Source organism: Musca autumnalis, unplaced genomic scaffold (assembly GCF_047663935.1).
Source record: "Musca autumnalis isolate F117 unplaced genomic scaffold, ASM4766393v1 scaffold_1, whole genome shotgun sequence".
Lineage (NCBI taxonomy): Eukaryota > Metazoa > Arthropoda > Insecta > Diptera > Muscidae > Musca > Musca autumnalis.
Window position 1 is genome coordinate 132,972,557 of NW_027411644.1, and position 25,552 is coordinate 132,998,108.

The 25,552-nt window shown below is 33.0% G+C and overlaps 2 protein-coding genes across 3 annotated transcripts in view; one reads left to right on the forward strand and one right to left on the reverse strand.

Annotated features, from left to right (window-relative positions):
* eIF4B (eukaryotic translation initiation factor 4B) overlaps positions 1-3,312 on the reverse strand; it is a 211,767-nt gene extending 208,455 nt beyond the window's left edge. The window contains exon 1 of one of the 2 annotated variants that reach the window (XM_073955071.1): positions 3,147-3,312. In XM_073955071.1, coding sequence (XP_073811172.1) covers positions 3,147-3,159 — 13 coding nt within the window. In that variant the 5' untranslated portion in view covers positions 3,160-3,312. The remainder of the gene's footprint in view (positions 1-3,146) is intronic. The other variant, XM_073955077.1, reaches the window with a different exon arrangement.
* Positions 3,313-7,493: 4,181 nt separating this feature from the next.
* On the forward strand, positions 7,494-13,876 carry LOC141386462 (uncharacterized). Its single transcript, XM_073954969.1, has 4 exons — positions 7,494-7,582; positions 8,868-8,920; positions 8,978-9,131; positions 13,014-13,876. The coding sequence occupies exons 3-4, from the start codon at positions 9,034-9,036 to the stop codon at positions 13,351-13,353; spliced, it is 438 nt and encodes a 145-aa protein (XP_073811070.1). The 5' UTR covers positions 7,494-7,582; positions 8,868-8,920; positions 8,978-9,033; the 3' UTR covers positions 13,354-13,876.
* Positions 13,877-25,552: the final 11,676 nt, after the last annotated feature.

Here is a 25,552-nt window from a genome sequence, read left to right on the forward strand (position 1 = left end):
TCAAGCGATTTCTATAAGAATAGTCTGCGATTGACAAATCCAAGTTCGAAGTAGGCGAGAGTGTTTTAAAACTACTGCCCAGCCCACTTCCCAAGAACAAGAGGCTGTAGAAGCACCTTGCGTTTAAATCGTTCGAGACTGGACGCACCAGAATGATTTTTTCTATTTTATTTATTTATTTGGTATCCCACACGACAACAACTGAGTGTTATAAGTGAGAGTTTGGATTATTGATTTTACAAAACGTATAATGAACAAGATAATGTTTATATAGATATAATATAGGATATATTGGGTAAACATTATCAATACGTTAAAAAGAAATAGAGACAATAGATTGAGTTTAATACAAAAAATAGTGAAAAAGATATTCAGAAATATTTTTAGGTCCAAAACAAGACCTAAACCGCATTGAAGATTTACTTAATACGAAAGGCATTCACAAACAAATATCAGATAAAGGAAATAGCAAAATGATAAAATATATGTGGTACCTTAGTCCTGAACTTGTTGGTCTGGCATTGTTTGAACTGATAGTGCAAAACACCGTAAAGATCCAAAAGACGACAAAAATCTTAACAAAGCAAACATAGAAATTTCTCCAGAAATAATCGATCCAAACTTACAAAAATCAACTGCCGAAATTCCTAGAAAAAGGTTTACCAGGCATAATTACAAGTGAGACTTAATTGTTGTTCAAGAGATTAAACTTTAACTCCGAATTTCTTGAAAAAGATTCTGCAACTTGACCACAGAACATCAATTACCAGGAGGGGTAAAGGATGGAAGTGACTTGAAAATTGTGAGCGACATAGCAAGGAGTCGAGTTCATCACCAAGTTGTCATCTGTACCCAGATTGCTCCAAAACCACATTATGTCAGTCCCTTCATGCCCGTAATTTCAACGCGTAGTTATCTATGGGTTCACAGATATATCCCGTGTAAGCAACATTTTATAATTTCAACGCATAGGTAACATTACTGAGTCAAAAACGGCCGTGTTACTTACACCAAGGATTTTACCTGGTTAATCGTTGCCAATGTGTTAAAAGTTGTAAAACACTTCTATGTGGCAATGATTTTGCGAAATCATGAATGAAAATCACCAATATTACCACATCATTTCAAAATTTAATTCAAACGCGTAGGCAAAGATAACTAATAGGTAGCTGCGTACCCGTATACCCAGACGTTGAAATTACGGGCATAAGTAAGTTAAAATATGTATGAACAAAATGTAAGCGTTTGTCATTGAAGCCATACAATGAATGTACAAATGTCCATCTTTGTAAAAACAAAATTGCATTTGAAAAAGGAAATGTTTGATGGATAGCGATGCCATTCCACGGCCGATATATCTGATGAGTCTCTACAAAAGGCGAACCATGTCACATAATGGTGGTTGTGAGGGTTCGAATCTTCGGCTTTCCTTTTTCACTTGCAAACATCATCGGTCATTAAGCTCGACTCCAACGAGAAATGAATTAAAATTAATATTAAAATAGATCTTCGCCCTAATAGGCAAAATTTTCAAATAAAGTAAAATATATTCGTTTTCATTCGCCAAAATTTTGATAATATAGGAAGAAAAAAGTTGTTTTTTTAAATAGACTCCATTTTTGTCCTAAGGCCTTTTTCGGGACATTGGGTTTATTAATTCGAATCCAGTAACACTTACGTACATTGTTGTTCAGCAAGAAATGTTAAGAACATAATAGCTTTTAATTAAATGCGTAATACTGGCAAGTAGCTTTAACCGTTCCACATATATAGGCCGTCGAAGTCGCCAAATAGCAAAAAAAAAAATAGATTTTCATAACTTCGAGGCCCCAGTACCACGTGTTAACATATTCGAATTGTGCTCAAACTTTGGCAATCTTAAAATCTAATAATACTAAAAGGTTTAGGCGGCTCCCCGGCTAAAAAAACCGAGATCGATTTGGTCCTTTGAGTTAAAACCAGCCCAATGCTACAAATTAAATTAAGATGCTGCAAAAAAGAAAATATTGAATTTTACATAACACGTTTGATATTTTATCAAATTTTATATTTTTACATAGTTTAATAATAAAAAAATGGTATTACGATACCATATTTTTATACCCTACACCACACTGTCGTAAATGGTCTCAATAACATAATAATCTGCTGAAAAAAACGATGTTATACGGTCAACAGTCTTAGTTTAGAACACTGTTATGTATTTTTTGATGGTTTTTCCAACTTTAAATGACAATTTTACGACTTTTATGACGATTTTCGGCCAAAATCTGTTTGCATATTTTGCATATTTTTTGCATATTCTGCATATTTTTTGCATATTTTGCATATTTTTTGCATATTTTGCATATTTTTGCATATTTTGCATATTTTTTGCATATGCAAATATGCAAAATAAATACGAAATATGACCCTGCCATTGAATTTAGATTTCTTTGAAACGAATTTTGGTCCAATCAGAATCTTCGTATCTTTAATATTAAAAAATATGCAAATATGCAAAATCCGATGTCTATTAATAATTAATATTGAAATAATGAACGTTTTTTTCTTTGCTACAGGCTTTCTCCAGTGATGATGATATCATAAATAGATAAATAATAGTAGCCAATACCTGTTTCAAGATGTTTATCCCAAAGTCTTTGCCGGGCAACAAGAGGTCATCATACGTGTCCGGTATGTGATATGGAAATATTCCTACAACAAATTTGGTATCGCCGGTGTTAATGGTGCTGTTTTTGCAAATACCACCATGAAAAACGATAGTCCACATTCCGTTTTGCTTATGGACCCAAGACAATATCTATGGCGACAATGCCAACAAGTTACAATTTTATCATAGTAACAGATTTAAACTAAAACAAAATCATAAGTAGTCGTCCCCAGGCTATGTTAATGTCGGTTTGTCTAAGGATAAGGATCATCATCTACGTCATCGTTTACCTATCCAACACCAAGATCGTCTATATTTCATAAAGATTTGCTTGACAAACTGTGCTAATAAAGCACGAGTATTTATTCCACGTCAAGCTCAAAACTAATTTTTTCTTTGACAGCTTCGCGAATGTTACATGCATGTTCACTAACGTCAAATTCCGATATATGTATACAATACGCCAAATAAAAATCCAACTTGTAGAACAAACCTGCAGATGCCATTTGGTCTATATTTTGATTTTTAAATATGTAATTGCTCCACTTGCACTACCGTGATTAAAATTGTTTTTGTACCATTTTTGTAGCATTTGCCTGCTGTTTAGGAAAAGACACGGGGTAGTCATTACGTTTTACTTCAACATGTACCGACTGTCGTCAATAGATGGCAGAAACGTGATAATGGATCACATCATCACGTATTTCGGCAAATCAATGCAAATTTATATAAGGTATATGTATGAATTACAACAACTAACAAATTTACAAAAACAACATTGTTGTTATTGAAAATTAATTGTCAAAGAAAATATTGAATACTGTCAAAGGAAATAGTTGTGTCTTTTTACTTTTTTAGTAATAATTATTCAGTAACTTCTTTTCAGAGAGTAAGAGATATTTTACTCTTTGATACGAAAATAGAGAAAAAAGTAAAAAGACAGCATTTAGTCAACTTTAGCAAGATAACAGTCGATAACCAAAACAAAAACATTGGCGCCAATTCATGAAAGAAAAAGTAACTCCAATGCAATTAAAAAAGTCCTCAATTTTAAGCAAAATAAATAAAAAAATAATTAATATATTAATAAAATAATCAATAAATATTGCTGAATGGTAATATTTATAGCATGGTACAATAACTCTTAGGTAGGCCACAGCTAACAGCTGATTACAATTTTTTTTTGTTATGGCTTAATCTGTCAAAACCGTGTTGACATGCAAAGTTGATATTTATTATTGATCAAAAAATTTAACTCTGTTTTGTTTTCATTTCAACATTTCGTTCTTCTTCTTCTTTGTTTACTCATCCGTTATCATTCATCAACACAATTTTGACGTTTTAAGCCATAGCGACAGGGTTGTATTTTTTTGGCGATTCTCATACCTGACCTACCTATGAATTATTGTACCATGATTTATAGTATTTTTCCACAAAAATCAGATAAACATTGAGCAGCAGCAGATGATTAAAAACAGCTGATCGAACTTGCTAAATGTTGCTGGGAAAAATTCTTTCAGCAACTTTTAGCAATTTCTCAGTAAACAACTGTCAAAATTGTTCTCTCAGTTCGCTCTCTTTTACTGAACTTTTGTGTAAAAAGACAGCATTTAGTAACATTTCGTAATAATTATTACAAATTATCACGTAAAAAGACACACCTAATATTGATTAATAGGGTCCACAGTTTATACAGTTGGACACTAAGCCCACCTGATTGTTATGTTTGTTGTCAAAAACATTATTGTGATTTAAAATACAAAAAACTCAAATCACAATAATATAAAATCTATTATATGTTTAAATAAATTTATTTCATGTTTCCTCAACGTTTCGTTTCCAACTTTTTCAAGAGCGTCTTTTTATTCAATTCTGGTAACAGATAAGAAGTTTTTTTACATTTATGATTTGTGAGATTTTGCGTTAAATTTAACTTACATTAAATATTTTGCGTTATTATTTATTACTTATTATTAAAAAAACGGGACTCCACAACATTTAATTAATAAAATAAATAAAAAATAATCAAAAAATAAAATCACAGTCAAACTTAAGCTAAATCACAGAACCGTTTACTAAATAATTGCAATAGAATACTGAAGCTTAGTATTGTCTTTATCTTCTTTCGTATTGATTGATTTGGCAATCCTTTGTTGTATTCGTAGGCTTTCCAGTGTCAACCTTTTATTTTCTTTTTTCTCTCCATCTAATATTTTGACGTTCATTAGATCAGCTGTGTGGCCACTCTCCATTGTGTGCTGTGAAAGTGCTGTTTTTGCTGTGCCTTTATTTATGTCAGTTTGGTGTTCACCTATTCTCACACTAAGCATCCGTTTTGTAGTGCCTACATAAACTTTTCCACATGCTTCTTTTTCGTTGCCTTTACATGTAATTTCATAGACCACATTGTTTTGTTATTGTTTGTCTTCTTTCGTTTTTGTGCGTTTGAATATCGCTTGCATCGTGTGGTTGGATTTATGTCCTATCATTGTTGTTGTGTTTGTTATGATTTTTTTCAGGTTTTTTGTTTCTGTTAAGTTTGGCAGGTACGGTACACTCACAAAAATTTGTTCGTTGTTTTCAGTTGGTTTTTTGATGTTTTTGTTTTCCTTGAATCTACAATCGTTGACTATTTCCTTTATTAAATGTGGCGGGGAACTATTTTTCTTTAGTATTTCTGTGTATTTTTTAATGTTTCTGTTTACGAATTTCTCATCTGTCAAATATAGTATTTTGTTTAGAAGGCTTTTTGTAGTATTTATTTTCATGTTTATTGATTGCGTGGAGTGAATATTTATTATTCGTCCGGATAATATGTTTTTAGTATACCATTCTGTTAATAATTTGTTTTCGTCTCTTATAATCATAATGTCTAAATAGGGTACTTTTCCACATTCTTCTCTTTCTATTGTGAATTTTATTTTTTGGTGATAACTATTTAGGAGGTGTAGAATGTTGTCTTCGTCATTTTTGTTTATAACTGCGAAGATATCATCCACGTATTTCGTCAATATTTTGATTTTTATATTCTTTTTGTTGAGTTCATTTATAACATCGTCAAGTAGTGTGTCAAGAACAATATCAGCTATAGTGGGCGAAAGGGGGTTTCCCATTGGCATACCATACGTCTGATGGTAAAACTTGTTGTTACATTTAAAGCAATTGTTGTCCTTCAGGACAAAGTTTAATATTTTGAGAAATGTCTGCTTTGGAATTTTTGTATTATCTTGAAGTACTTTCCATTTTCCCATAATATTCTTTATTGCGAGATGTGTGGGGATATTAGTGAATAATGATATTACATCAAATGAAACAATAATGCCATCCTGATCCAAGTGTATGCCCTTTATCCTCTCTTTTAAGTTCATACTATTTTTGTATGTTATACGTTGGCGAAATTAATGTCTTCAAAGTATTACCAATGTATTGGGCTAAATTGTAGCAAGGTACATTGACAGATGATGCAATAGGTCTAAATGGGATGTTTTTTATGTATCTTTGGTAGTCCATAGAGATCAGGAGCTGCTGCGGCAATGCTTGTCAGTTTGATTTTTCCCATTTCGTTATGACGTCATTCTTTTGAAGCTCAGCTACTATATTATTATTTTGTCGTTGTAGTTTTGTTGTTGGATATTGTCTTATTAGTTTATATGTGGATTTGTCCTCTAGTAATGTGTTAAGTTTTTGGGTATATTTTTCCTTGTACAATACAACGGTTTTATTGCCTTTGTCGGCAGATGTAACTATAATTTGGTCCCCAATCTCTTTCATTAATTTCTTGACGATGTTATAAATGAACTCAACAAAAAGAATTTAAAAATCAAAATATTGACGAAATAGGTGGATGATATCTTCGCAGTTATAAACAAAAATGACGAAGACAACATTCTACACCTCCTAAATAGTTATCACCAAAAGATAAAATTCACAATAGAAAGAGAAGAATGTGGAAAATTACCCTATTTAGAAATTTGGTCTGTTCCTTTACTTTTAAAAATGGTAACAGTGGCAGAAAATGGTTAAAGTGGTAAACTGCTATCATATAATTTGTATGCTATCAAAAGTAAGGGAACACTTTACAGGTCAAAAATGGTAAGAAATGGTAACCTCAGGCTCGTAAAGGAACAGAGCAATTATGATTATAAGAGACGAAAACAAATTATTAGCAGAATGGTGTACTAAAAACATATCCTCCGGATAATAAATTTTCACTTTACGCAACCAATAAACATGAAAATAAATACTACAAAAAGCCTTCTAAACAAAATACTATATTTGACAGATGAGAAATTCGTAAACAGAAACATTAAAAAATACACAGAAATACTAAAGATAAATAGTTACCCGCCACATTTAATAAAGAAAATAGTCAACGATTGTAGATTCAAGGAAAACAAACACATCAAAAAAACAACTGAAAACAACGAACAAATTTTTGTGAGTGTACGGTACCTGCCAAACTTAACAAAAACAAAAAACCTGAAAAAAATCATAACAAACACAACAACAATGATAGAACATAAATCCAACCAGACGATGCAAGCGATATTCAAACGCACAAAAACGAAAGAAGACAAACAAAAACAAAACAATGTGGTCTATGAAATTACATGTAAAGGCAACGAAAAAGAAACATGTGGAAAAGTTTATGTAGGCACTACAAAACGTATGCTTAGTGTGAGAATAGGTGAACACCAAAATGACATAAATAAAGGCACAGCAAAAACAGCACTTTCACAGCACACAATGGAGAGTGGCCACACAGCTGATCTAATGAACGTCAAAATATTAGATGGAGAGAAAAAAGAAAATAAAAGGTTGACACTGGAAAGCCTACGAATACAACAAAGGATTGCCAAATCAATCAATACGAAAGAAGATAAAGACAATACTAAGCTTCAGTATTCTATTGCAATTATTTAGTAAACGGTTCTGTGATTTAGCTTAAGTTTGACTGTGATTTTATTTTTTGATTATTTTTTATTTATATTATTAATTAAATGTTGTGGAGTCCCGTTTTTTAATAATAAGAAATAAATAATAATGCAAAATATTTAATGTAAGTTAAATTTAACGCAAAATCTCACAAATCATAAATGTAATAAAAACTTCATCTGTTACTATAATTGAATAAAAAGACGTTCTTGAAAAAGTTGGAAACAAGCCAACGAAACGTTGAGCAAACATAAAATAAATTTATTTATTTTCATTTATTATCCTGACCAAAAAAGCCCAATAAAAACATCTATTAGATATCAACATTGGTAAAAAAAAAATCTCTAAAATCTATTATGTTTGTTGACAGAAGTTGTTAACAGAACTCTGAATGGCCGACCTTCTATAGGCCTTGATAGGGTAGTTCCAAAATTTTTTTCAGGAAAAACATAAATACATTTTGAAAATCCTCTAAAATAAAACACATGTTAATCAATATGTAAATACCTATAACGGAGAACACAATGGATTTTTGTTGCTTGCTATGCTTGCTTGGCGTTAAAGCGAAAAGTTAAATTGTATTGTTTTCAATAGAACATCCCACAAAGAAGCAATATTTAAAGCGCCGAAGTTAAAAATTGTTCAACTTTGGAATTTGTATTCCTCTTGATATTTGTCATTTCATTCTGACAGTTCATTTGACACAACACAATCAATTTTAACAACAACAATTGGCGGTGATTTGCGTGTATTCAATTTTAAAGGGAGTACACATTATCAATCAAAAATGACAGCCAACGTACTTTTAAATACAATATATACGGTATTATTTAGATATTACAAAAGAAATTTTTCAGTTAGGCTTTGATATTCACGAAATAGACCTCGATGACTGTCAGTTTTGCTTGTCAATGTGTACTATACATAATAAATATTGTAAATATTGATATATTTCCGGTAAATAGTAACAAAAAATATACGATGTTTGAGGACCAATTAATAAATGCAATTCAACTATATGAATGCATATATAACAAAAGCAGCAAGCAATACAGAAATAGATTAAAGCTGAAAACAGATACAACGTTTGATTAAAGTTTTGCGTTGGGCGTCGAGAAAAAAACAACAACAACAGGGCGACGACGATACCAAAGTCCAGCGTTTATCTGTTTGCCGGCATATATTTCAAATGAATTTGAATTTTTCGGCATCATGCCCAACAGTGTAAAAACGGCCAAAACGACACAAAACTTTACCCAAACGTTGTATCTGTTTACAGCTTAATTAAGGAGAAGGCGTGGAACAAAATTGCGGAGTCTGTGGACAGAACTGGTAACTAGCACAAAATATAAATGAGTTCAATCAAATTTCAAGTGTTACATATTCCAGTAAAGCAATGCCAAGTTTGTTGGAAGAGCCTAAGGGAAAGGTACGTCAAAGAAAACATGAAAATGGCTTCAGGCAGTGCAGCCAGTGAAGACTTCCATCAATGGAAGTTTTTTGATTCAATGCAGTTTTTACGAGACTACCTAGAATTGAAACCGTAAGTCGAATGTAGAATACTATAGTTTCAGATATTATTATTCACTTAGTCGTTACATGGCAGTCGTTCTGTAAGCAGTCGCTAGGCTCGGGCCATATGCATTTAAAGTAGGGGCATCCCATGATATGACCCAGCCAACATTATCGCTGATAGCTGAGTTATGCGTGGACGACGTGAATGTGCTGTCAAATGTTACACTTAGAATTTTTGGGAAGTTTATTGTGGGAAATCCGCTACTATCGACCACGACATTCCACACAAAATCAGTGTTCCGGCCAGCGCACGGTGGTCGAAAGCACTGATCTAGCGGCGCGAAATTAATAACTTGCAAACGTATTGAGATACGTCACTGAAATTTGGCACAAACTCAGCTTGTACCTGTGGGTAATAATGGGCCAAATATGAACAATATCGGCTGATGTTTTGATATAGCCCCCATATAACGGTACCTTAAGATTTTCTGTATTTTGAGGATTTAAGCCACAATTTCGTAGCAAATTACTTGTAATTTGGTACTTAGGGTTCCTAGTGGTCAAAAAATAATTTCACCAAAAATTATGGGCATAGGTGCACGTTTTGATATAGCCTCCATTTAACCGTACCTCCCAATTTAAGGTATTTCGAATATCATGACCACATTTTTAAACCAACTTGGCTGTAATTTTGCATTCCGTGTTCTCACTGCGTATAAAATCTTCTTACAAAACATTTTCAACACAGATTTATGATTCGTTGAATTTTTACTTGTTATCCCATATTTAATAACATATTTAGCTATAATATGGTATTATAGTGTCTCCGGGGGTAGAAATCCTCCTTGCAAACATTTCTCAAGATAGGTCCATATTTTGATTTAGCTCCCATACAAATGCACAGCTAAATTTGTATGAATTTCATGCAAAATCCTTTTTTTTAAAGTGCAGTCATCAAGAGATTTGCAAATATTTGCAGCCCAAATGTGGTTATTCCGTATCGAGAGAGTCCAATTTCTTTCCCCAAAAAATAATCGAACCTAAGTTCGGCTAAGTTTACAAGATGCACTCTATGGAACAAGCGCGTACAACCCATAAAAACACAAAAAAATTGAATTTTTTGAAAAATTATTGCTATATAACTAAGTACCTCCAGACCCCAAACTAATTTTTATACCCTCCACCATAGGATGTGGGTATATTAAGTTTGTCACTACGTTTGTAACTACTCGAAATAATCATTGTAGACCCCACAAAGTATATATATTCTTGGTCAGCGTACAATTCTACATCGATATAGCCATGTCCGTCTGTCTGTCTGTCTGTCCGTCTGTGGAAATCACTCTAGCGTCCGAACGGATTGACGTAGGTTGATGACATTTTGGGAAAATATGTTATATTTACGTAGGACTTTTGGTATTGAAAGCGGGCTATGTAGGTCCACGCTTTCGTATAGCCCCCATAGAAAATGACGCGTGACGCGTCGTCATTTTAAGGAATTTTTAAGATATTTGGCCCATTTTACCACCGAATTGGTTGTAATTTGGTACTTTGTGTCTCCAGAGGCCAAAAAATATTCCTACCAAAGTTGGGTTTTATAGGTCCACGTTTTGGTATAGTCTTTTGGTATAGCCCCCATATAAGGCCCCACATAAAGTACGCGTCATTTTAATATATTTTGAATGTATTAGACCCATTTGACCACAGAATTGGTTGTAATTTGGTATTTTGTGTCTTCAGAGGCCAGAAAACATTCCTACCAAAGTTGGGTTATATAGGTCCACGTTTTGGTATAGTCCCCACATAAGACCCCTTATAAAGTACGCGTCATTTTAATATATTTTGAATGTATTAGACCCATTTGACCAAAGAATCGGTTGTAACTTTGTATTTTGTGTTTCCAGAGGCTAAGAAACATTTCCACCATGAAATGTTTATATAGGTCCACGTGTTGATATAGCCCCCATAATACAATATCTCCCGATTTTCGATATTTTGAACGTTTTAGCCTCATTATCACACCGATATGGCTGAAATTTGGTATTTGGTCTTCTTTAGGCGTATAAAACTTTCCCCCAGAAATTTGTAGGTATAGGTCCACGCCATCATATAGCCCCCATAGAAGGGTACCTTCCGAATTTCGGTATTTTGAAGGTTGTGGCCACATTAATCCACCGAAATGGCTGAAATTTGTGGTGGAGGGTATAAAAAGTTCGGCCCGACCGAACTTAACGCTTTTCTTACTTGTTATAATTTAAATCTCACCCTCTGCTATTAATTGAATATAAAGCTTGTCCAGTTTCATTACAAATGCATTTAACATTTAAACAAATATGAAGTTAATTTTTTTGAAACAATTTTTTAAAATCTGATGCAACAAAAACTCTTGCATTTGATAGTGAATAACTGAGTGAATATTTACAACAACAAAAATTAAAAAACAAAATCTTTGTCTGCGAAGTGTCTGTTATCGATACAATGGAAAATATTTCGCAATTTTATAGTTCGATTTTTTGACTTTTGGGCCGCTAGATCAGTGGTTTCGACCAGTGTGCAGCGGCTGCACCTCAGTGTACATGTAATTGTATTTGGTAGATGCAATAGATGTCAGGGTTTACTCTGAACATGTCCACGTGAGGGACTACGACGAGAACTATTTCGCTGCATGCTGCGTGAACGTGGCCCTCCAGTGAATCGTCGTCAGATTACGAAACTTCCTCGTCCCCGACATCTTGTGATGTTTAAACAATTAGCACGCACATATGGTATATTGAAATATCTGTGGTGTTGCTGATGCCGATAGTGTTGCAATTGTTGTTGAGATGTTGTTCGTTGCTAGTGCTGGTCCTGGAATACTTAGATGTACTACAACATATGCATGGTCACTACTATTCATGTTTGTATGTTTGCCAGTGAAACCAAGCCAAGCCAATGTTTTGCTTGTTGTTGGGTAGGTAGTATTCTATGAAGACTATTTAATCTGATATGCATACAATTATTAAGTGATGAGGTCAAAGGTATCCGAATGCACAAAAACAACATCAAAATTTGTGGTCAGTTATTTGTTAAAGTTAAAGGCCAATAAGTCTTGGATGATAATGATGTGACAGGCTTTGAAGTAATTTAATTGAGATGTAGATATGAGAACTAGCGTCAAGGTTCACTTGGGAATATTTCTGGGGAATAAATGAAGCACTAATTTTGATTTTATAAAGTCCCTATATAGAAGGAATATCCTTATCTAAAAGTAGAAAAAGTTATATACCAAACTTGTCAAATCAGGTGTCCTCCCTTGGTGATCACTGTGGAAATCAGTCCCACGGTAGCGGGTTCTATTTGTACCGGATTGATCCGGAACCACACAACATCCGTGTTCCGGCCAGCGACTAAGACAAGTTTGGAATTTTTCTACATTGATGCCAACACAGCTTCCACGAAAATTAATACGGTACATCTCATACAAAATTTCGGATAAGTTCACTTTAAGACCTGATATCGAATCACTTTGATTTTTGTTGAAGCAACTTGCATTCGCTGCCTCAATTACGTTGGTAAAAGTTTTTTTCAGGGACAAGAAGATACTTCTTGAGCAAACAGCCCGAAGTGTGTAAACACCCCCTATGGCACCATATGTAGTGGCTGGAGATTCACTTCCATAATGGTCAATGTCGATCCATTCCTTTTGGTACCTCCTCCGCAAAACTTTTGATCTTTAATCCTAATCAACATCGGTTCAAAGGTCCAAAATTTTTAAAACGTCCTAAATACATAGTTTTTTTTTTGGAAAAAAAATTTCATTATACACAGGCTGAGGGTATATCTCTGTTGGCAAAGCCGACTGATACTTTTTTACTTGTTACCATATACATATTCCCAACATGTTTAAGTTCATTATCATTTTTCATTGCAGAACATCAAGTAATTATCAAACTTTTGAAGAGGAATTCGAATGTTTAGAAGAATACGCTGAAACAGTAATGATTGAATCACAAGACCCAATTGAAGATACCTCATCACCCGAAAAACCATTACGTATCGATGTCCCAAAAAAGAAAAAACGATTGTTTGAGGAAGCACATGAAAAAATATGTGGAACAATGGAATCACTCAACAGTCTTATTGGACATCAAGTGGAGAAAGAGCAAAGAAAGACAGAGGAAGAAGGAGATTGTGACGGTTGCTACAAATTTATAGAATCTCTATTAAAGCGAGTTGATGATGATTCCGGTCACAGATCAAATTGGATATGATCAATTTTGTAGCAGCAAGAGTCGACGAAGTTTTGAGCATTGATTGATTTTTATTGTTTTGTTCCTTGTATTTATTTTAAAAGAATGGATTACATTTTTATTGATTTTTATTTATACGTATGTTTAAAAGCAAAGCTTTAATCCTAAACCGGTTTAATTGATATTCAATGAAAACACTAAATCCCGATATATGTAAACACATTTTGATTGTCTCATCAGTAGAAACTAATAATTTTGCTTTTCAAAAAATTGCAATTTATGTTTTGGTTTTATTTTGTTTTCAAAGTAAATACATACATATGTATCGAAGTAGAAAATGTTCAACTCTCGATTTTGTACAATTAACAGATAGTGGTATCACACCCGCTTCATTATTTTATGAAGTGTTTCATTTGTATTGTTTTAACTACTACGTAGTTATTTCTTTATGAATACTTTATGTTACTTTATAAACAAATTGAATTATTCATTTTAGTTTGATGTTTTTTTAATATACAAAACAATAAAAAAAAATATAGTTTAATGTTATTTTATTTTTTAATTAATATTATTTATTTCTTATTTAAAACTTAATTATATTCGTATGGAATGGCGCATTTATAACACTGTGCAATATTTTTGGGTAATCGTGTGAAAACAAGTTTTAAGGAGCATTTTATTAAAGTAGAGACCCAAACGTCAAAAATCCTAATTGAGTTTTGTTTTGACAGATCCGGTTAGAATTTTTTAACGTCATGTTTTTAAAACAAATCGGAGCTATATCAATAAGGGTCATTATTACATGTCTTCTTTTACTATTGGATGGATTTAAAAACGCAAAGTAAACCAATTTGGAGGCATTAGAAATATAATGTTAACATTAAAAATGTATGCCAAGGAAATTTTTCTTGCATTTTAATGATCACTCTTAATTTTATAACAATGGGGGTAAAACCTTTAGTAATCTTGTTTCGACCAATGCAGCAAACATGTAGGTAAGGGCAAAACGAAAATATTTAGAGAAATAATTAACGGGCTACTAGATAAGTTTCTGGCCTAGGCACCATTTGGCATTTCCATTGGAATGTTTGACATTATTAGCATAAACGCACTGAGTACGGTTTGAGATATTTGTTGCGTTGTTTACAGTGACTTTGTACAGTTTAGTATAACCTCTATATAATAAAAAAAATTTTCAAATATATTGTTTTAAGAGATGATAGATCGTGATATATAATTTTTAAGCTCGTCTCTTATTTCAAATGCTCTTTTAGTAGCGTTATTTGAGTTTATTTTTTTGACTTTTGTGAGATTTGGCTCATTTCCTACTTCTCCTCTCAATAAACCATTTTTGCCGTCGGTATCACCTGCGAAGTTTGGGGGACAGTACTTCACGTCATTATGTTTCAGGAAATTGTGGAGAACAACGGTAGCTTTAACTATGGATTCTGCAGCAGGCGGATTCATATATAAGGGCGAAAGTAGCACTCTCCATTTCACAGTTAAAATACCGAATGAATTTTCAATAGTTCTCCTGGCTCTGGACAACCTCATGTTAAATTTTTCCCTATCTTCCGGAAGAAGCGATCCAGGATATGGTCGCATAAGGTTGTCCCTGAGAGGAAAGGCGGCATCACCCACAAAAAAAAAAAAAAAAAAAAAAAAAAATACGGGATTTCTGTTCCACCAACCTCGATAGGTTCGCTCTTGGGGAAATCTATATTGTTGCTTAGTAGATGTTTTCCGAACTGCGAGTTCCGTAGAACACCGTCATCGCTTTGCGAACCATACGCTCCAATATCAACCATTGTGAATTTGTAGTTGGCATCACATACAGCCATTAACACAATAGAAAATGTACCTAAAATAATACATATATATTTAGCTTACTGTCCACAAAAAGAGCAGAAATATAAATTACCTTTATAGTTATAATACATAGACCCAAAATTTGGAGGACATTTTATATGGACGTGTTTCCCGTCAATTGCACCAACGTAATGGGGAAAGTTCCACTCTCTTTCGAAATCGTTCGCAATTTTAGCCCAATCGGAAGAACATGGTATTGGCAAATAAATTGGCGAAAGTTTTTGCCATATTTTTTCACAGGTTTCTCTTATTATAGCCCTTATTGTACTGGCTCCCATTTTAAATGTTAGTGATAAATAGCGAACGCTGTCCCCATGAGCAAGGTATCTAGATAACAAACATTAATATGTACAAACATTTATTAAATTAAGAATAACAGCGTCAAAAGTAATCTGCACTTTGGAGGTATAGGAGCTCTGTTGGACTTTTGCTCAAGTCGGCTTCAAGTATATTAAACAAAATGTCAAATACTTCAGAAGTCATCCTGGTCATAATTTGAAATTGTTCCCAGTCCGATTTATAGAGGTGATCAAATGTAATGGCAAAAACCCCATCTGCATCTCTTGTTCTGTAAAGTGGCCTCACCCAAAATCTTTTATTGTTTATATTGTGTATAGTTTCCAAAACATCCAATAACTCATTAAGTACTTTTATGTAAAAATATATATCCGAAAATGTCATTTTGGAAAAATTTCTTGAATTTGCGTATATACGAATAGATTAATTTTCAAAAATATGTTTTTTGTTTACTCAAAACATATGATCGCCGGCGACAATAATGTCATGCTTCGATGTCTGATATCTAAAAAAGGCGGTGTGGTGGAGCAATAATTTTGACATTTCAAAGCAAGCAACAAGGCTGATTGTGTTCTCACCTCAGAACTGTCGTAGGTAATTTTTATTACACGTTTAGGATGAAAAGCTGTATTTTATGGTAGCAAATTTCGAAGTTTCAAAATTTCATGAGTATATCCTATTACATTTTGAAAAATAAATTTATAAAAAAAGTAAGAATTCAGCTGATTGTCACTTCTACCTTGTATAAATATGCCTTATGTCAAATCAATGCACATTAGTTGTGTTCCAGAACTAAAAAGTTTTTACACGTGTAAGGGGTAGTTTACACTACATGTAAATGTCATATGACATAAAATTTTCCATTGTTATATATTCGCTAATATGTGCAATATCGGAGATTTTCCTTAGTCCCGGTCCACACTAGCGTGAATTTCATTAAAAAATTTCATGAAATTAGTCGTTCTTAAATCGAATTCCCTACTACAGCAATTTTATGATTTTACTCTTCTATGGAAGTCGATCTAGAGACGCATAATTTCATGCAATTTTTTTCAATGAAATCACTCTAGTGTGTACCTGGACTTACGCCATTTACCCTGTGGGTCCACACCAGCAAAAATGTAAAAAAAACTCCGTCTCCACCTTGCCTCCGTGGGTAGATATAGAATGTTTTTTTCGTGTTATATGACATTGATAGATAGTGTAAACTACCTCTAACCACTTTTATGCTTGGTTTATATTTACGAAATCCACTTGATTCCAACTGTCAATTCTTTGGATTTCATTTGACGTTTAATGCTAAGTTTACAATTGCGCTCCAAAATCCACTGGATTTCATGAAATCCTGAAATACATTCCGGTGCTTAGTTGATTGCTTGGTTGATTTCAAACATATCACAATAATCAAGATAGATGCATATGCGCAGCTTATCGCACATGCATTTTCAAAACAAGTAATCAAGTGAATTAGTCATCAAAAATATACGACAATATAGAACTTTACAACTTTATTTCGAAAATTATCGTAAAATTATCTATATATCGTATTAATTGTGTATAGTACTAACAAATGGAAAAATAAAAAATGATTTTATCGTTGAGACATCATAATCATAAATTTTGATAGAAAAAGTTGTGTTCAGAACCTGCAAAATATAGCTCTGTTCCAGATCTAAAAAGTTTTTAAAATTTTTACCACTTTTACAAATTTTGCGTTCCCGTACTCAAAATTTATATGAAAATCGTTTACGACTTTTACAACTTTTACGACTTTTACTACTTTATAAAGTACGGGAACAGGCCAATTATTACTTGCAGTAGTTTTCCTGTGCTTGGTTTACATTCGGCATCGTTACGTGATTTCGCCCGAAATCAAGCAGAATTGACCATGATTTTACCAAAATGAAAACATCTCATTTCGTGATTTCAGCGGAAAAATGACAGAAATTGCAAAAACTCTTGCAGAAATGTCAAGGCAATCAGATGACTGCAAACAAGCTGCTAGTTTCTACTCAGCCGAATTTGTATAGCAGAAAATTTTATTCTGTTCCATTTTTGTTTAAAGAGAAGTGCGAGCTTAGTACGGGAACACGTTTCTGGTTCAAAACGGGAAAAATAATGCACGTAGTACTAGTTTGCAGGTTCTGGAACACAACCTAAAGGTGAGAACACAATGGATTATTGTTGCTTATTTTTTAAGCCTCGCCTCAAAGCGCAAAAATGAACTTGTGCTGTTTTCAATATGACAGACTACAACTAAGCGAGGCTTCAGGCGACACACTTATCATTTTTTCAACTTTTGAATTCTTCGCCTTGCTTCATATTTGAAATTTCGTTTCGACATTCAATTTGACGTAAACACGTGTTCAATCTGAAAAATAGAATTTGACTCCATTTTTTTTGCTAAGAACTAATTATTTACGAACAATTCATATAAAAAAATTTTATTTTATTTAATAAATTGAAATAATTTTGTTTATAGCATCCATGAATTTTACGCTTCGATGTGTGATACCAAGAAATAAATAAGAATAATAAGAAATAAGCTAAGTATAAAAACTAAGCGAAGAGGTGACTGTGTTCCCACCTTTATGCCTGTTCCAGAAACTGCAAGAATCTACAATATTTTACTACGATAACAATATTTCCTTTATGTTATCAAAAAAAAAGTAAAATTTGTAGATTCTTGCAGTTCTGGAACAGACCATTTATCAATCAAAATTTCTAATTTTGAGGCTTCAAGGATAAAATATTTTTGTGTACATTTGTTAGTATTATATACAGGAATTATGACATATGATGCCTGTTCCAACACCTAAAAGAATCTAAAATTTTTTACTACGATATCAATTGTTTTATGTTATGAAAAAAATAGTAAAATTTGGTAGGTTCTTGCAGTACTGCGCGAAATAAAGCTGTAAATTTCAATATTGTCGTAAATTTTTAACGACAAATTAAAATTTCAAAAGCTTTTTCTGAAAATTTATGTTCGATCAGCTGCACATATGCATCTACCTTGAACAATGATTTCCCAATTCCAACAGATGGGATAGTAGGAAGGAATATTTTAACGAAATACTTGTTTAAAATCAATTATGAAATGTATACAATGACTTTCACTATAAACGAGAATGATGTGATCTTACCGTTAAACACTAAACAACAAAAAACAATATTTTAGTACCTGCAAGATCGGAATTATTCATTCCCATTCACATAGAGATACACGAAGACAGCATTGTGTTCAACAAGGAAATTGCAGCGGGAGTTTTTATAGCTATGTAATTGTTTAATACCACAATAAAAATCATGAACACAACGGGAAAAAACAGTCAAGTTAAACAATTTGAATTAGGATACAAGTTTAAATGAATGAAATGAACAATATATATTAAGGCCTGGGTACATGAGCTGCCTTGCCTGCTTACCTTGCTTACTTCTGATAAAAGAATAAAAAAGAAAAGGGCAACCCAGTTCGAAATTTGCTCGGCCTCCTTTATTCTTTTATTTTTATTATGTCAGAAATGAAGCAGGAAAGCAAGGCAACCAGGCAAGGCAGCTTATGTACGCAGGCCTTAAGTGCTAAGAATGACAATACACCAAATAACACTAATGCCTTGTTTAGACTGACGGTAATTCGCACTCTATTCGTTGTTCGACCCCAAATTACGATATAATTACTTCATTCCCCATACAAAATTTTGAGAACGAACAACGATTGTTGTACATTGTTCAATTTAAATTACTCTCAGAACGACGATAAAATATGTCCGATCTCTAACAAATGAGAGAATTTATCGAAATAAATTATGACAGAAAAAATATAAAATTTAAAAATTTATTAAAAACACAAATATTAAACTGTTGCTTTTTGTTTGGCTTTAGGTCAGAATGATTAAAAAACAGTGGGTTTGTTCTTTATTTAATTTTTATTGTACCAATATTTCGACTTTCTTTGAAAGTCATCATCAGGGATTTTCACTTTATAAAAGAAAAAAACAAATAACAAAATTTGTATAAATATATAAACACCAAAACATAAATTATTAAACGATAATTACATTTAATTTTATCTTTCTGCACAACAAGCTGTCCGACACATCTTCTTTCTGACTTGAGTATTTTCCAACTAAAGTTTTTTATTGTATTTCTCTATTGTATTTCTGTAAATTTGTGCACAGTGTTCTGTGTCCATCTTGTAATTTATTCTCTTCTCTACTGGCACGTTGATAATATGGAGCATTTCAAGCATGTATCTGCGTTTATAATTTTGTTCTTGTTTTAAAAATTGTACGTCCTTGAAATGTATGACCCGTAGTTGCACAATGTGCTGCAAGAGCAGTTTTCTGTTCCAAAGGTTTGTGTTTAGCTTTTTGGTCAGACTTATGACCACTCATCCTAGTTTTTAGCTTCGTCTTAGTTGTGCCAACATATACCTTGGGGCATAAGTTGGTCGAGTCACCATTACATTTGATTTTGTATACAACGTTTGATCTGTCTTCGATTGGAACTTTCGTTTTCGTGCGGCTAAAGAAATTGTTGTTGGTATTGTTGCTTTTTGTGGCCAGTCGGTATTGTTGATGATTGTAAAGATTTGAATGAGAAAATCTTTCGGAGAATCCTGGAACGTATGTACATCTTTTATAAACTTTTTCGACTTTTTGGTCCGAGTTATTAACTTTTGGAGTGGTTGCATGTTTGATCATATCGTTAATTGTTCTGTTGGGAAAATCATTCATTTTCAGTATTTCCCTGATTTTCTTCTTGTTTCTTGTATGAAATTGTTTATCACTGATATTTAAGACCCTTTTGATGAAATTTGTCGCGGTTTTTATTTTGATACTTCGTGGATGTTTCGAGTAATAATTTACTAGTCTACCCGACGCTGTTAGTTTCTGATACCAATCCAGAAAAAGTACGTTCCCTTGTCTATATATAATGGAGTCTAGGTAAGGTAAGCAGTTATTAATTTCACGCTCCATCGTGAACTGTATTTGTTTATTGAATCCATTCAAGCATTTTAGTGTTTTGTCTACGTGGTCTTTGCTTACTATACAGAAAATGTCGTCGACATATTTTGTTAGTAACCTTGGTTTTACCATCAATTCATCCATGGTTACATCCAACAGTTTTTTCATAATGATGTCCGAAATGATGGGAGATAATGGTGAACCCATCGGCATTCCTTTTTGTTGTTCAAATATCTTTCCTTCATAGAGAAAGTATCTTGAATCCTTAATACATAAGGTGAGCATGTCTATAAAAAGGTTTTGGGGTATTTTGGTATGTTCCGTTAATATATGTCACTTCTCCTTTATTGTGTTTATTGCCAGATTTACTGGAACACTAGGGAATAAAGACACTGCATCAAAAGAGATTAGTATTTCACCATTGTCAATGTGTTGGTTATTAATTTTGGTTTTAAAATCCACAGCGTCCCTTATGTTGTATTTTGAGTCCACTGTTAGGACCTTTAATATTGAGGCCAAATATTTAGATAATTCATAGGTTGGAGAATTAACAAATGAAAATATAGGACGTAAGGGAATATCATTTTTGTGGATCTTAGGGAGACCATATATCTTTGGAGGAACAGAGGTTCTGTTAAGTAATTCGTTTCTTTCCATCTCCGGAATTATTTTTAATTCGAACAATTTTGTTATCAAATTATTGCATTTCTCTTGCAATCCTGACGTTGGATCCTTCCTTAACCTCCTGTAGGTGCACATGTCACTGAGTATCTGTTGCATTTTTGTCTCATAATCAGTTTTTTCCATGGCCACCGTCTTTCCTCCCTTATCAGCGTTGAGTATAAGCATATGTGTATTCTCTTTTAAAAATTTGTTTTTTTGGCCTACTGTATTTAAAATGAGACGATCTCTTTTGCCCAATACATTGTTCCTCATATGGTCATTAATGAGAGATATTAAATTTACACGCGCATTCTCTTGTAGTTCTCTGTTCTCTAACGTCTGAATGCAGTCTTCTCCCTCTGCTATGACGTTGAACAAGGGAAAAGTCGTCCTTGTTGTTGGTAGTGAGAACTTAGGGCCAAGTGAGAGTAACCACTCTATGTTCGTGGGTACCTCGGTGTTAGTGAGATTAACAAACCACTCTTTGTTATGCTGTATGTTAAGTTCTTGGTGTTGTTGCCTTTTCAGTGCGTTTAACTTGTTTATGTGTATTGATTTTTGTTTTGAGATTAACGTTTGGAGAATGGTGTTTTCACTCTCCAGAAACGCTGTTAGATCTTCTCTTTGCATTAGATTTGAGAGTTGACTTTTGGTTCTGTTTATGATCTCTTTTGTAAAATTTGATTGTTTGTGTTTTTCTTGAATTAGCAATTTAAGTATTTTCATGTGAAAATTGTATATGAATTTGTCGAGTGTTGTTCTAACGTTTATTGGTATTTGGTTATTAGACTCAAATATGTTGTGTATGTGTTTAGTTGTGTTACTGATAAAGTTTGGAATAGTACCTGTTTCCTTGCACTTTATAAGGAATGTTGTCGTTGAACTTAATCGAGCTGATCGCCTGGTACTTTTTGAATATTGTTTGAGGATGTTTTGTGTGTTATCGTTATCGTTATATTTACGTTTTATGTTTTTATATCGAGCATTGTTGATTTGTTGAGTTTCTTCGGCGTGCCTACCGTGTAATTTATTTTTATTTTTATAGTTGACCTTTGGACTGTTTAAACTGTTGCTTTTTGTTTGGCTTTAGGTCAGAATGATTAAAAAACAGTGGGTTTTTTTATTTAATTTTTATTGTACCAATATTTCGACTTTCTTTAAAAGTCATCATCAGGGATGTTCAAAAAAAAACAAATAACAAAATTTGTATAAATATATAAACACCAAAACATAAATTTTTAAACGATAATTACATTTAATTTTATCTTTCTGCACAACAAGCTGTCCGACACATCTTCTTTCTGACTTGAGTATTTTCCAACTAAAGTTTTTTATTGTATTTCTCTATTGTATTTCTGTAAATTTGTGCACAGTGTTCTGTGTCCATCTTGTAATTTATCATCTTCTCTACTGGCACGTTGATTGAATCCTGGAACGTATGTACGTTGAATCCTGGTACGTATGTACATCTTTTATAAACTTTTTCGACTTTTTGGTCCGAGTTATTAACTTTTGGGGTGGTTGCATGTTTGATCATCTCGTTAATTGTTCTGTTGGGAAAATCATTCATTTTCAGTATTTCCCTGATTTTTTTCTTGTTTCATGTATGAAATTGTTTATCACTGATATTTAAGACTCTTTTGATGAAATTTGTCGCGGTGTTTATTTTAATACTTCGAAACATCCACGAAGTATTAAAAGTTAATGATAATAACTCGGACCAAAAAGTCGAAAAAGTTTATAAAAGATGTACATACGTTCCAGGATTCTCCGAAAGATTTTCTCATTAAAATCTTTACAATCATCAACAATACCGACTGGCCACAAAAAGCAACAATACCAACAACAATTTCTTTAGCCGCACGAAAACGAAAGTTCCAATCGAAGACAGATCAAACGTTGTATACAAAATCAAATGTAATGGTTACTCGACCAACTTATGCCCCAAGGTATATGTTGGCACAACTAAGACGAAGCTAAAAACTAGGATGAGTGATCATAAGTCTGACCAAAAAGCTAAACACAAACCTTTGGTACAGAAAACTGCTCTTGCAGCACATTGTGCAACTACGGGGGTACTCCAAATTTCAAGGACGTACAAATTTTAACACAAGAACAAAATTATAAACGCAGATACATGCTTGAAATGCCCCATATTATCAACGTGCCAGTAGAGAAGATAATAAATTACAAGATGGACACAGAACACTGTGCCCGGGCCACCCCTAAATGTTTTTAGTTCCCATAGAATATTAGATTATGTTACACATTTTTTAAAAATATTAAACTGTTTTAAATTGTTCCAGAAATTTGTAAAGTAGTTGGAAGTATTACAGAGAGTTATTTAACTACATTGGTATACTTATTGTCCAACATATTTGAAAATATAAAAATAATGAACAGGTTAGGCTTTTTGAGCAATTTTATGCATAGTTCTTGTTAGTTTGAAGGTGTTGTTTAAGCGTTTAAGAGTTTTTTGCGATATTTTGTTTTTGAAATTTTTTATAAGAGCAATTCAACAATAATAGATAAAACCGTTGCTTAATCTTTGTGGTTTTAAGTGTTTGTATATTTTCTCTAACACATTTTTATAATGAACTATATTGAAATTCATAACAATTTCAAATTCTTTATTACGTTTGAAATTTGCAATAAAAAACTATATCAACCATTTTTTATGATAAAATTTCTGTTCCACCGCAGTGTCGTAAATGTCTACTGGACAAAAGGATTTTTCTGTCGAATTTTTATGTTTTGTTCGACCTTTCGAATGTTAATTAAATTAAGATTATTGAGCTTGAGGTCAATGTTTATATTTTACTAGCTGAACCCGGTGCGCTTCGCTACACCGAATAAGGTAAAATATATTTTGACGAATTTATTTGTAGGCCAATTTTCGTCACTCATTCCAACTTTCATTAAAATCTGGTATATAACGCGTATTTGGTGCATCAAATACATGAAATCGAACGAAAATATATATGGGAGCTATATACAAATCTGAACCGATTTCAATATAATTTGGAAAATTTGTTTCTAGACCCAATTCCGCCACACATTCCAAATTTCATTGAAATTGGACATATATAGCGTGTTTAATGCATAGAATACATGAAATCGGCCGAAAATATATGTGGGCGCTATTTCCAAATCTGAACCGATTTCAATATAATTTGCAAATTTATTACTAGACCAAATTCCTGCACATAAATATTTGGAGGTACCTCCGATTCTGATTCTATATCTCCGGATCAACGTGGAATTTCAAAAAATTTTATAGCCTATGTTACTTTAGGGCCATGTAGTGATATACTCTGAAAATTTCAGGAAGATTAGTTCAGCGGTTCAACCAAACAAACGTACAAACATTTTTCTACTTTATATATATTGATTTATTACATATTATTTCCAATATTTCGAAATTACAATGAATTTTATTTTCTGGGATTTTTCGATTACTCTTTGAATAAAACCAAAAGAAAACGTCATAGAAACTCACATCAATTGTATTTTGGGAATTACTTTCAATGGATGCACATTTCTAGAAATGTTATTTTTTTCTTCTTCGGTAAAGGACTTTGTGACGATAAACGAAATCTAAAAACTGATAGGAAGCAGGTTCTTCTTTGTCAAAATCTCAACAAGTACCACTCGACTTTGCGGACAGGAATATACCCTGAAACTGTGTGAATTGAAAGTTTCATCTATAGACAGATCGAATAGAGGCTACACAGCCAATATCCTTAAACCCAAATCTATGTATTAGGAGATTTTCAGAATTTGTAGCCATTTCCGAACGTATGAACTTGCAAACAATGATACATATTAGCTGTGTCTTTTTACGTGATAATTAGTAATAATTATTACTAATGTTGCAGACTTTGACAGTTGTATAAAGGAAAATTTGCTGAAAAAAATGTTTCAGCAACATTTAGTAAGTAAAAAGACACACCTATGGTATCATTGATCACAAGTGTTGGGAAGGAGGTATGGAGAAATGGACCGGACCGACATAGTTCATTTTGGGAGTAGATATTATTTTGGGAGTCATTCATTTTAAAAGATATTGCGCCCACCAGTCATTTCAGTTCGCCACAGTATAATTTTCACCTTTTGACTCTTATGTCAAGATATATGGACTTTCCCACGAAAACATAATACCGCTCTAAACACAAGGAATACCTTCATTAAAAAGGTTTGTGAGGGAGGTACCCCAGTATGGCCCATTTTCGAGCAAAAACTAAGTTTGGAAAAAATATTTCTTAATCCAAAGTTTGGGCGAAATCTGTTGCTCCGTTCAAGAAAACTCGCGCATACCACTTTAGCTAAAATTCATGAAATTTGGGGGTAATACCAGAAGAAGTAGACCGGAAAGTACCATCTTCGAATTTTGTACATATAAGGTTCGCTGAAAAATTGAG